This window comes from Miniopterus schreibersii, assembly GCF_964146895.1.
Source record: "Miniopterus schreibersii genome assembly, chromosome: 2".
Taxonomy (NCBI): domain Eukaryota; kingdom Metazoa; phylum Chordata; class Mammalia; order Chiroptera; family Miniopteridae; genus Miniopterus; species Miniopterus schreibersii.
In genome coordinates, this window is record NC_138102.1 from 161,963,696 (window position 1) to 161,975,995 (window position 12,300).

Consider the following 12,300-nt stretch of genomic DNA (forward strand, 5'->3'; position numbering starts at 1 on the left):
ATACGCCTAGGCTAAAACTCGCTTGAGTACCTCCTAAGGCTTTGTGTATCCATAGCTTTACGGAGCGTATTGGCGTCTTCTTTAGATTTTGCTGTAAGAGTTTGAAAAACCTGTGTCCTGTTCTAGGCTCTTCGGTGTGACGGGAAACTGCGCTGCCTGCAGCAAGCTCATCCCTGCCTTTGAGATGGTGATGCGCGCCAAGGACAACGTTTACCACCTGGACTGCTTCGCATGTCAGCTTTGTAACCAGAGGTACTCAGAATTCATTTTGGCTTCTAAAAAGCTGTAAAACTCTCTTTCCTGGCTATTTATTTAACAGGCGGGAATTATATTAATACACTTTCCTTAAAGCAATTAATCTCAGCATTTTTTATTTTCTGTACACATTCCTTCAGTGCCAGAAACAAGCCACTGCGGAGAAAGGTCTTAAAACTATTGCTGCCTAAAGGAAATGCATCTTGTAACGGGACGTGATAGGAAATGAAAACGCTCTATAAACCCTTAGTCTTCTTCTTACTCATCTTTTCTTTGTTGTTTTTCTGTCTTTTAAAAAGTAGGTTTAAAGTAACGTTGCTTTTTCTTACTGCTTCCGTGAGCACACGCTTTGGCACAGAGGCGGGTAGACAGGAATCTGCGGTGGGCAGCGTGTGTTCATTTTATTGTTCATATTTATAGTTGCCCTATCTCTTGATTTCTCGTCTTGGATCTTAACCTTGTTATATATGTGCTTTTTTAAGTTGCTTCCAGTCTCTTTGGGCACCGGGCCAGAGACAGCTAATAATTAAACACTTATCAGCATTGGAGAGGCGGCATTGAAGAAGAGAGTGTTGCACAGTGAATCTAAAGACCTAAATTCTGGTCTGGACTTTGCCCCTAACAGTATGCATGACCCTAAACCAACAATATTAGGTCTCCGGGCCTCAGTTTTCTCATTAGGAACATAAGGGAGCTGGATTAGTCAGTCGCAGAGGATTCTTTCAGCTCAAAGTCTTATGACTTCATCCCATTTTTCTTTATTGAAAGTTAAACTTTTATTTCCAGTGGGAACTATGTACTACTGGTACCTGTTTTATGTGACAAATGCAGAGGATATTAGAATGTTAAAATGTAGATATCATTAAAAATGTATCTCACAAATTAGTACACTTGATGGGTTTTCATGAAAATAAATCCCATGCGAGTGTGAAAACACCTGGACATAGTATATAATCAGAAAATATTAGTTGCGTCCAGTTCTCAGTTTTTGTCATCTGCTCTGTTTTACTGTTCAGTGCAGCGTCTTCTTATGAGGCCCTAGAGAGTAATGGAAAGGATACGAGATTTACAGTAAGAACTGGATTCAAATTCCAGCCCCCCCTCAAATCAGCTCGTGATCTTGAGGATGTTACTTAATCTCTCTGATTTTGTTTTTCACACCCTTAAAATAAAGACACTAATGGCTGTCTTATGGATTTTGAAAATTAAATGAAATAATTTATATAATTATCAGGAATAGGTCCTTAGAAATTAGAATTAGAAATTAGAACAACAGGTTCTCAAAACTAGTTCTTTTACCTTGATATTTATAACTTTTACCAAATAATATTTCCCTAACTTGGCTTTACACAAGATATATATCTCGATGATGCCTCCTGCTAAAAAGATATTCAGAATGGGATTCGGTATACTTCGCTGCATATAATTTATCCAGGAAGTAATTCAAGAAGTCGTCGCACAACATCTTGAGTCTTCGTAACAAATGCCAGGAATCAACGTAGTTTAACTCAGTCTGTGGTGACGTTTAACTAAAATTAAATGGGCAAATGCACATGTTGTTTATTGTATGTAAGGATATGAATAAACAAACACAAATATCACACATCCGTACAGACAGTTAAAAAATACAGACACATTTATATACATGTGTTTGTGCAGAGATACATTTTGAAAGAGTATTAGTAGTAAATTTAAAACACTTCTGTTTACTTGTCACACTGATCCACTAATAGCACCCACTAATAATACACTTACCTTCATGCGATAATAACATTTACTGCTTTTCTACTGATAAAGGTTACATATTCATAGTAGAAAATTTTAAAAGTACAAAGGGATAAAGAATAACATTGTCTCACCTGGCCGGGCGTGGCTCAGCAGTTGAGCGTCGACCTAGGATCCAGGCGATCGGGGTTCGATTCCCGGTCAGGGCACATGCCCGGGTTGCGGGCTCCATCCCCAGTCGGGGGCGTGCAGGAGGCAGCCGATCAATGACTCTCTCATCATTGATGTTTCTATCTCTCTCTCTCCCTCTCCTTTCCTCTCTCTGAAATCAATAAAGATATATTAAAAAAAAAAAAAAAAGAGAATAACATTGTCTCATACCTCACTATTCTCTCACTGTTCTCAGAGAAAACATTTTAATATTTTGGTGTGTAGCCAACTGTACAATTCTTCATACATATATGACAAGTGATATAGAGCATATACTTTATATTATAGGCACATTTGAGCAGATTAAAGGAAAATAACAGGGAAGAATCCTAATGTTTAATATTTGCCTTTTTCATTTAATATAGTGTGCCTTTTTACCTGCCTTTAAAAATTCTTTTAAGATATTTTAAGCTTTCTTGTGTTCAGTTTTATGGATAGAGCTTCATATAATAAATCATCAGATGTGTAGATTGTTTCTTCAAATTTTTATATTACAAGTATTATAATACAGTATGAACTTTATGAGTAAACAAATACTGTAATCTGGGTCAGGATGAATTCACAGGAGCAAAAAATTAATTAGGCAAAGTATGTAACAGTTTAAAGGCTAATGTTATATATTGCAAAATGCTCTCCAGAAATGTTACACTAATTATTCTCACACCAGAAACTTAAAAACTATGCACTCAATCACATTCACTCCAACATTGGGAATTATTTCAAAAGAAATCCTTGTCACCTTAAGGGGTGAAAGATGGTATCTCATTATCATTTTAATTAGCATTCATTTGCTTACTAGTGGCCCTTTGCTATTTCATCTTTTAGGGAACTGTCTGTTCATGACCTTTGTCCATTTTCCTATTAGGGTGGGCTTACCTGTTTTATTCATGTTCTACACAGAAAATTAAAACATCATTTGAACGCTAAACCCAGGCTAAATTCTGTTATGATGCAAAACAATTGTAGGTCGTTCATGCTATTTACAAATCGTATTTTATTTTATTTTATTTCACCACTGAAATAAAAAGTCGCACTCACAATTCAGCCTGTCTCCTCAACAGAACTCAGTCAAGTAAGACAAACACTCCTAAATTTTAACTCTAAAACTGTTCACATTCTTATTGCCACAAAAGACTATTGTAGTATCATCATTAAAGTCCCTAATATATTTCTGTGTTCGCTTCATTTATTACATGCCATAATGGGGCTGCATATCTCTGGTTCTGGCTGTGCACAATTAGCACTTAGTTATTCTCTTGCCACTTCAGCCCCAACAAGACAAACTTCCCTAACGCAGGAAGTCAGCTAATCTTCATCAGCCAAGCAGAGCAGACAGATTCTGTTACTCTCGATACAGAAGGTTTTCCATATAGGAGATTCAGCTTTTACTTTGACATTTCCTTAGGAAATCCTCTTCAATAAAGCCATATGCCACGTGAGCCGATACTTTCAGTAGCCAGATCATGGTCACAATATTGCACCTTTTCAGTGAATCCCAAGGCATATAGGGAATTTATAGGCAGGTTCCCTCAAGCAGGCTTTATTGACATCTGAAATTGTAGTGTTATACATGCTTATGAGCTGTATTTAGCATCCATTTCATGTTAATTTTAAATCAAAATAATATTAATAGGATAACATAGGGTGTCCCAAAAAATGTATACACACTTTGAATAATTATAAAGGCAGTGTTTATTAAAATGCATTTTGTTTTCAAAATATAATAAAATCAGCTGTTGAAGTGTGTATACATTTATCTGGGACACCCTGTATTTCTGAATGTTTAAAAAATATTAGCAATAGTAACCTGGTTGTCCCTTGTGCATACCTTCTCTGCCCTTTTTAGAGGCTAAAAATGTTGAGTCTCGAATTAAAAATCTAAAAGCTTCCATATTTTGAAAGGAAATCAGAGGACGGTTATTTTGGGTGTCTTGGATAATAATTTGAATCTCAGTTACAACTGGAAAATTCTATGTCATAGCTAATTTCTTAAAGGTGAATAAATGATCCCCCTTAGAAAATTCTGTAAAACTAAACGATAGTTTTATAAGCAATGGAAAAGATAGGCTTGTTTGTAATGAAATTGGCTCAAATATGTAGAATCATATAACATTTCATGTTCTTTTCTTAAAGAATAAAAACTTGGTGCTTGGCCCTGTAGGAACAGAGGGGAGTCAAATCTAGTTTCTCTCTCAAAGGGGTTCTGAGCCAGGGGAGAGAGGCACGTCGGGGACTCCCAGGGGAGAGTAACTGATGCCGGTGGAAGAGAGGTCCTTGGTGGGGGCCCTAGGGAAGCGTCGCTGGCTGTGCTGGGTGTCATCCAGGACCTCCCTGAGGCTAGGGGGTCAGGGAGGGTGTCTGGTGGCGGGTGGGGAGATGAGGGAGCCAGGAAGCGGTGAGGAAAGGGAGCCCAGACTGTGGAGCCGCATGCGAGGCGCAGGGCTGTGAGAGCACCTGCACGGGAGCTCAGGGAGCCGAGAGGAGCTCGGTGCGCTCGGAGAGGAGGCCGGGGCTGGGGAGGAGTAGACAGTGGTGAGGGATGGAGTGAGTGAGGAGCAGGAGCTGAAACTGCAAAGGCTTAAAAGTCAAAATGAATACAAATTTTAATTACTGCATCTAAAATCCCTTTGTTATTTAAAGCTGTTTGATCCTGGAATAAATCTATCTTAACCAATATTTATTGACCACCCATCTCAAGCGGTAGTACAATTTATGGTGGTGTTTCAGAACGTTCAAAAGAAATAAAACTCATGGTCATTTACCTCCGCACTACTGTCCGGATTGGGGCATCTATTACACACTATGAGAAAATTTGAAGTGCCAAAGTAAATGAATGATACACTAATAAATAAGTGCTTTGGGAAGGATCAGAATGAGTTAATGTGGTCAGGGAACATTGATGGAGGGAATGGAAACTAAAGAATTTTTAGAATTTAAGTTAGATGGTATAAAGGAAGAAATATCCCTGGCTAGGTAGCATTTCAAGCAAAGGTGAAAAGATTATCATTGGCAAATAATAATGAAAGCACACTCTTTTTCTACTTTATAGATATGGAAACTTATTTTCAGAGGTGTTAAGTAACTTACCAGAGGTGTGAATATATTCTGCGTAAATAGCTTAAAATTAGTACAACTAAGATTTAATGCACATCCATGTGATTGCACAGGCTGAGCCTGGGTTTTTATCATCCTATGGCATTATTCAGACATCTTATTATTGCCTTTGCTATTAATAATAGATAATTTTTGTATGGTGCCGGTTCGGTGCATCAAGCATTATACTAGACACTTTATTATATCTTTTTTCCCTCTTTTGACTTTATTGGGGTGACGCTGGTTAACAAAATTACACAGGTTTCAGGCGCACAGTTCCACAGCACATCATCTGTACACTGCATTGTGTGTTCACCACCCCAAGTCAGATCTCCTCCCATCACCGTTTATCTCCTCTAGAGCCTCTTCCAACTCCCCTGCGCTTCCCATCACCGTGGCAGTCACCACACTGTTGTCCATGTTCATGAGTTTTTTGTTTTCCCTCTTTGCTCAATCCCTCCACCCCAGCCCCCGGCCACCCCCTCCCAGCTGTCAGCCTGCTCTCTCCTCTCTATGAGTTTGCGTTCCATGTACTAACTCGTTTAATACTCATAAGTAGGTATCACTGGCCTCATTTTACAGAAGAGGAAACTGAAATACAAAAAATTGAACTAACTAATCCAAGATTACACAGTTAGAAAATGGGAGACTCAAAACCTGAATGCTGGCAGTCTGGTTTTAGTCTCTGGACGCAGAGCCAGTATGAGGGCTGTTTTATTTTATTAAGAGGAGTATTTTATTTTCGGGCTATGAGGATATAAATGTGATTAGATACAATTGTGTTACAGTGAAGTAGACTTTGAACAATTTCTATCAGGATTGGGGGGGTGTGTGGTGTTACTTGGCGCAGAAAGATTGCTACAAATGAACTCTGTAATGACAACTGGGCTGTCACTGGGAAAAGACAGTAAATTTGTGCACAAATCTGTAGTGATGGGACAATGAATATATATCCTGCACCTCTCACTGAAAACAAAGTACAGTATCGAAATCTCTACCTTTTAGCAACTGAGGACGCTAAATAGGAAAGTAGAGACATTGAATATATGGGTTGGATCGCCATCTTTTTAGAGTGTTGTGGAAATGGAAATTAATTATAATTGGCAGTCACTAACCTCAGGGAACTAAGTTAACATTTTCATTTCTTAGAAAGAATGTTATATATGGAGGCTTCTTAGCAGAGGCTTTTGATAACCTGCTCAAAACTACTCTAAGCTCCATATTTTATAGGGATGATTTATTAATTGTGCTTATTTTCTGTACTTTTCAACTGTAGAAGGCCACATGAATTCAACTAGAATCACTTCAAAATATCTGGAAATTAAATCTGTTATTAATTCCAAAACATCACTATTAAATGGTTTAAAAATCTATTTAGGCATCTTTTCATTCCTTAACATATTTTTTTAATGAAGGAAAAATTAATTGAACTGACTATATTACAAATAATGATGATTAGATTGTGAAAAAGATGATCGGTTTACTTTCAGGAACTTTAGCCCTAGCTATTAATATACTAACAGTGTTTCTCTGGCCAACACTGCTTTTAAAATATTTTTTAGTCAAGTGCTAAAACACATAAGGAGTTGGTTATATAGCATTGGAAATTAGCCTGCCATACAAAATCACAGTTACAGATCATTTTATTAAGTGTCTAATATTTGCATTGCTGTTTCTTTAATTTCTTCATATTTATATATGAAACATTTTAAACATTTCATATTTATATATGAAACATTTTGCATCCCAACCATAATTTGCTCTTAACCATAGCTTTCCAGGCTATTTTGTTTGAGTTATATGTGTAATTGTGACATTCCTCACCCATGCTCTGTTTCATCTTGACCTTTAAGTATAAATTGAAATGCACATAAATGTACTTTTTTCCAGTTGACAATATATTAGTAACAAAATATTCAGGTAGGACTATTTCAGATGAATTCCATTTATATTATCAACATCTCATTGAATGGTAGGCAGGCCTTTTTAAATTATGAAAAGGAATAATTGTAACATAAAAAAATCTATATAACTTTGTAGCCTCATGCTTTACTGTCTCCAGGGAAAAGCATGGACCTTGAATCCAAAGAAACCTGGTTCCTTTCCTTCCTGTACCACGTACACCCTAGCTATGAAACCTTGGGCAGCTATTTAAATTCTGGGAGGAAGCCTCAGGTTTTTCACCTAAAAAAAGGCAATGATAAAATCTATGATCTAGGTTGGATGAAAGGAATTGTGTGATCACATATATACATGCTTAGCATTAGCACATGATAAGTACTTTATAAAAGGTGACTATTTTAATTACTGACATTTCAGTCATTGAGGTAAGGCTTCACCTATTTCATTTCTACTCTTTACCACAAACTTGCAAAAGTGACTGATATTACAGATGAGAAAAACTGAAGTTTCATCTTAATATCGTAAGTGGAAAGTTGAGATTGGAACCCTGTTGACTGCAATATGCTTCTCTACCTTCCATATATTTCTTATTATAACATCCCTACAATCCAGTGATGAGGCTGTTTTATCTTACCCACAGTGAACTAACTCAGAAAAAGTATGAAATGCATTAGGTAGGTAAGAGCGGCAGGACCAGACCCCCAGGCTCTTGGTTCACTGCTCTTTCTCACAGTAATTACCCTGAGTTTATGAATCTACAAATAAAAATTATCTAAATTTCAAGGCCCCTGAAGGTAAGGATGAGGTGACATGACATGACAAAAGAATTATGTTTTTATTTGGTAGTGAATAGAATTGGGGGGATTGTTAAAAATTATGTTGGAAAATTAAAGCATAATTGCTTGAGTCGATTTCTGGGTTCTCTGTTCTGTTCAGTCAGAGAAAGACAAGTACCACATGATCTCGCTCATATGTGGAGTATAATAAATAAAATAAACTGATGAACAAAATAGATCCAGAGACATGAGACAGACTGAGGGATCTCAGCAGGGATGGGGGAATGGGTGGGGAGAGATTAATCAAGGAATTTATATGTTTATATGCATAACCTATAGACACAGACATTGGTATAGGGAAGGCCTGGGGGTGGAGTGGATTTGGGGTGGAAGGGATTAATAGGGGGGAAGAGGGGAACATCTGTAATACTTTCAACAATAAAGGTAAATTTAAAATAATAATAAAATAAATAAATTAAAAACTATAAAAGTACCCTAAAAAACCAAAAAAATCCTTCAACTTGTCCTCCTTATGGAATTAAGTAATATATTCTCTATTCTGGGATTATTCTTACTTTATATGTTAATAAATATAGTTGTAAGGAAAAAAATTTGGGACAAAATGGAGTTGAAAGAGTATTTCCAACTTTAGTTGGTTTTTAGAAAAAAAAGATACAGTAATATCAGCTGGAACATGAATGTTTTATTGAATTTATTTATTTTTAATATATTTTATTATAAGCTTCTTCGTTCAAATTAATTTCAATAGTAATATAAAGTGAAAATTTGAACAGTAATCACATATATTCTTCATGCTATTTTATATAATCTCACAATAGTGTTTAAATTGGCTGTTAGGCCTCTCCTTTTCTTCAGCATGTTTTAGTAATCAGGAAAACCCGCAAAAACTGGTTTATTCCAACACCACTTTTTAAGCACACTATTTAAAGTTTACAGTTGGCAACCAATAAAAAGAAGATGTACTTAAAATCCAAACTTGAATGTTCATTGTATCCAATAGCCTTGACCACAAACAACTCCAGGATTTCAAGATCAGCACATGGTCTGTACTTTCAATCAACATCATCAGCAGGCAGTAATCCTGGGGAAAAAAAGTAAATTCCACAAATAAACAGACCAATCTTCTTTAAGAGGAAAGCTAATTCTTTTCAATCTACTTTTTTTATTACACCATTTTCCCCTCTATCTACTTAAGCTAGTATAAGGATAAATTTCCAAAGCTACCCAGTTGGAAAATAAATAGGTTCACTGTTTGTCCAGCATTCCAATCTTTGCAAATGTAAATCAGTCCAACTGCTCCTCATTTAAACTTTCAACTTCGCAAAACATTACAGGGTGGCTTTCGCTGCACAGTTTAATCTACCCACTAAGATTTCTGCTTGAACATCATTGGAAATTGACTATCTGGTAAAGAGAGACCACTATCAGAGGTCGGTGAGGTCAACGTCTATAATTACAAGTAGTTTTACTGAGTCAACTCTACCAGACACTGCTGTTTGAAGGTTAAATTGTTACAATTAAAAATATATACAGATCTCCCCAGAGTTACTTTATTGTTAAATGTACCGGAAAGAGCACAAGCGTTTATTTCTGACCTTAATTGTATCCAAAGTGTCACCATGGGGAAATTATATAAAAAGAGCACTTATTTTGTTTTATCAAATGAAATAATAATTAGCTCCTGGGCACTAGTTTATTTATCACATCAATTTTAAGAAGTTTGTTCAGGTTATGCCCTTTGGTTTAATTGAAAGTGCTCTGAGAAATGACATTTACTGTTTTATAGTTGATGAACTTTACACAAACAAAGGACTATGGCCCAGCATCAGAGTCTGGGGCTAAAACAGCTTTCACTTCAGAGTGATCACTTCCAAATTACTAGAATTTAATCACATTTTCGTAACAAGGAGTAAAAGAAAGCTTTAAATGGAATGCTTTAAAATGGGCTATTTTCTAATTGTTTGATTTGTTTTTTGCCTCTTTTTTTTTTTTTTTTTTTTTGTAAAATTAATAAATGGTCAATCATGAAATCTTCCATCATCACTGCAGTGAAATATTATTCATTCTTATTTTAATGAGTATATATATATAGGTCAGTTCTATTTTTTTCCAATGTGGTAAATTTTAAAAATCACCTTTGCTTCCCTATGTGTTTTCCTTGACATTCCTATGACTTTTATATACAAAGGTAGGATTTCAAAGTCTGTGTGAAATGTTTTAGTGTTGAAAATAAGGACAACTTTCTAAGTCAAGCTTTCAGATTCAAGGAATTACCATGTGAAATTATAATTAGGACAAGAAATCTTCAATAGGCCTGAGTGAAATGGTCTTAACACATTTGATTTTCTTAAATATTTTCAGATTTTGTGTTGGAGACAAATTTTTCCTGAAGAATAACATGATCCTTTGCCAGACGGACTACGAGGAAGGTTTAATGAAAGAAGGTTATGCACCCCAGGTTCGCTGATCTGTCAACATCGCCCATTAAGAATACAAAGCACTAATCCTTTTATCTTTTTTGCTCTACATGTATATAAGAATTGACACAGGAACCTACTGAATAGCGTAGATATAGGAAAGCAGGATGGATATATGAAATAAAAGGGGGACTGCATCTGTATGTAGTGAAATTGCCCCAGTTCAGAGTTGAATGTTTATTATCAAAGAAAAAAGTAATGTACATATTGCTGGATTTTTTGCTTGCTATTTGTTTTTGTGTCACTTGGCATGAGATGTTTATTTTGGACTATTGTACATAATGTATTTGAAGCACAAATGTAATACAGTTTTATTGTGTTACCATTTGTGTTCTGTTTGCTTCTTTGTATTGTTGCATTTAGTACAATCAGTGTTTAAACTTACTGTATATTTATGCTTTCTGTATCTACCAGCTATTTTAAATGAGCTGTAACTTTCTAGTAAAAAAGTTGAAGAGCAAATCTCACTGATGATACACATATAGATAAAGCAAGTCTATTGACATTTAAAAGACTAAAAAATAAAGACAAACACAAAGCATTTTAAGCAACATTCACTATTATTGCCACTATGATTTAGCCTATCAGTGTTCTCATTATAATCCCCTATTTTCAGGGGGTTAAGATCAGCTTTAAAAAATGCATAAAAATTTCATCTTAAAGCACTTTCATTTTATACCAACGTGAAAAGTGCCACTTTTAGAATAACTTTAAAGCTTAGTTATCCTTTTAATATTCTTGTGTGTGTGCGTGTGCGTGTGTGTGTGTGCTCTTTACCTATATTATGGCTTTGTTGTTTGTTTGTTTGTTTGTTTGTTTTCAGCCATTCACCCCTTATGTGAACTAGTGCCTTTGGGTATCATGTAAATTTTTTTCCAAAGGGTTACTTTAAAAAAGTGTTACCACAATTATGAAATAATTTAAAATGATTAATTAAATTTCTTGTACAAATTTTACCCAGATCTCTCCATAACAGCTAAGTGTTTAATGACTTTATGGCTTGATACATTTCTGGCACTAAAAGGATTTGAGTGTGAATCTACTGAAATCATGATAATGCACATTGAAGCTATGATGATATTTGAGTAGTGAGGTTACCTTTGATCGAGCAACAGAGCGCTCATAGAATCTTCTAGAAGAAGAGAAACAAAGGGATTGATAAAAAGCTGAGAACTGGTAATTATATATTTTTCTGTATTTACCTGCCACTTATTTTAATGTTGAAAAGTGAACACTTTAAAGTTTGATGTGTCTTACTCTTGCTTTCTTTAAGTAATTGCCCACTCAGTATACATCACACTTGAGCTGAAATCTTTGCTCCATTTTTTAAAGGTGAAATATTATTCCCTTACCTACATGAGAGCTGATAAAGAAGAAAACTTTCTAGAAACAGAAATTGTGAAGACTGATTATTTAAATTACATTTTAAGAAATTAAAATAAGTCTATAATCCCCTCTTCTGGGTTGCTCACACTTTGCTTTCTTTGCTTCTGTTCCCTGTGGTTTTTCTTTATTTTTTTCTTGATCACTTGTATAGGAAACAATATTTCCCAGTGTTATTTGCATACATATTTTGTCCTGCCTATATATGTATTGCAGATGAAAATGAAGTGTGATACCTGAATTCTTGGTTTGGGGCTAAAATATTAAGCTGCAAATAATGCTGGTGTGGATTTTGAGTTGTTTTAAAAACAAAGCTTTATTATGGACATGCATGTGAATCTGGATATTGCCTCTCATTTTTAAGAAAACAATTCTGTGAAAAGTGAATGATATGTATTTTTACCAATGCTTCATGGTTAAGAGTGTTCAAGTCACGTGTCTCCAAAATTCGAGATACA

At 35.5% G+C, this 12,300-nt stretch overlaps 1 protein-coding gene across 9 annotated transcripts in view; it reads left to right on the forward strand.

Annotated features, from left to right (window-relative positions):
• Nucleotides 1-11,918, forward strand: part of LMO3 (LIM domain only 3) — a 55,437-nt gene extending 43,519 nt beyond the window's left edge. For all 9 annotated transcript variants that reach the window (XM_081128430.1, XM_081128426.1, XM_081128422.1 and 6 more), the window contains 2 exons: nt 127-252; nt 10,344-11,918. In XM_081128430.1, the coding sequence (XP_080984556.1) occupies nt 127-252; nt 10,344-10,449 (232 nt within the window). In that variant the 3' untranslated portion in view covers nt 10,450-11,918. The remainder of the gene's footprint in view (nt 1-126; nt 253-10,343) is intronic.
• Nucleotides 11,919-12,300: the final 382 nt, after the last annotated feature.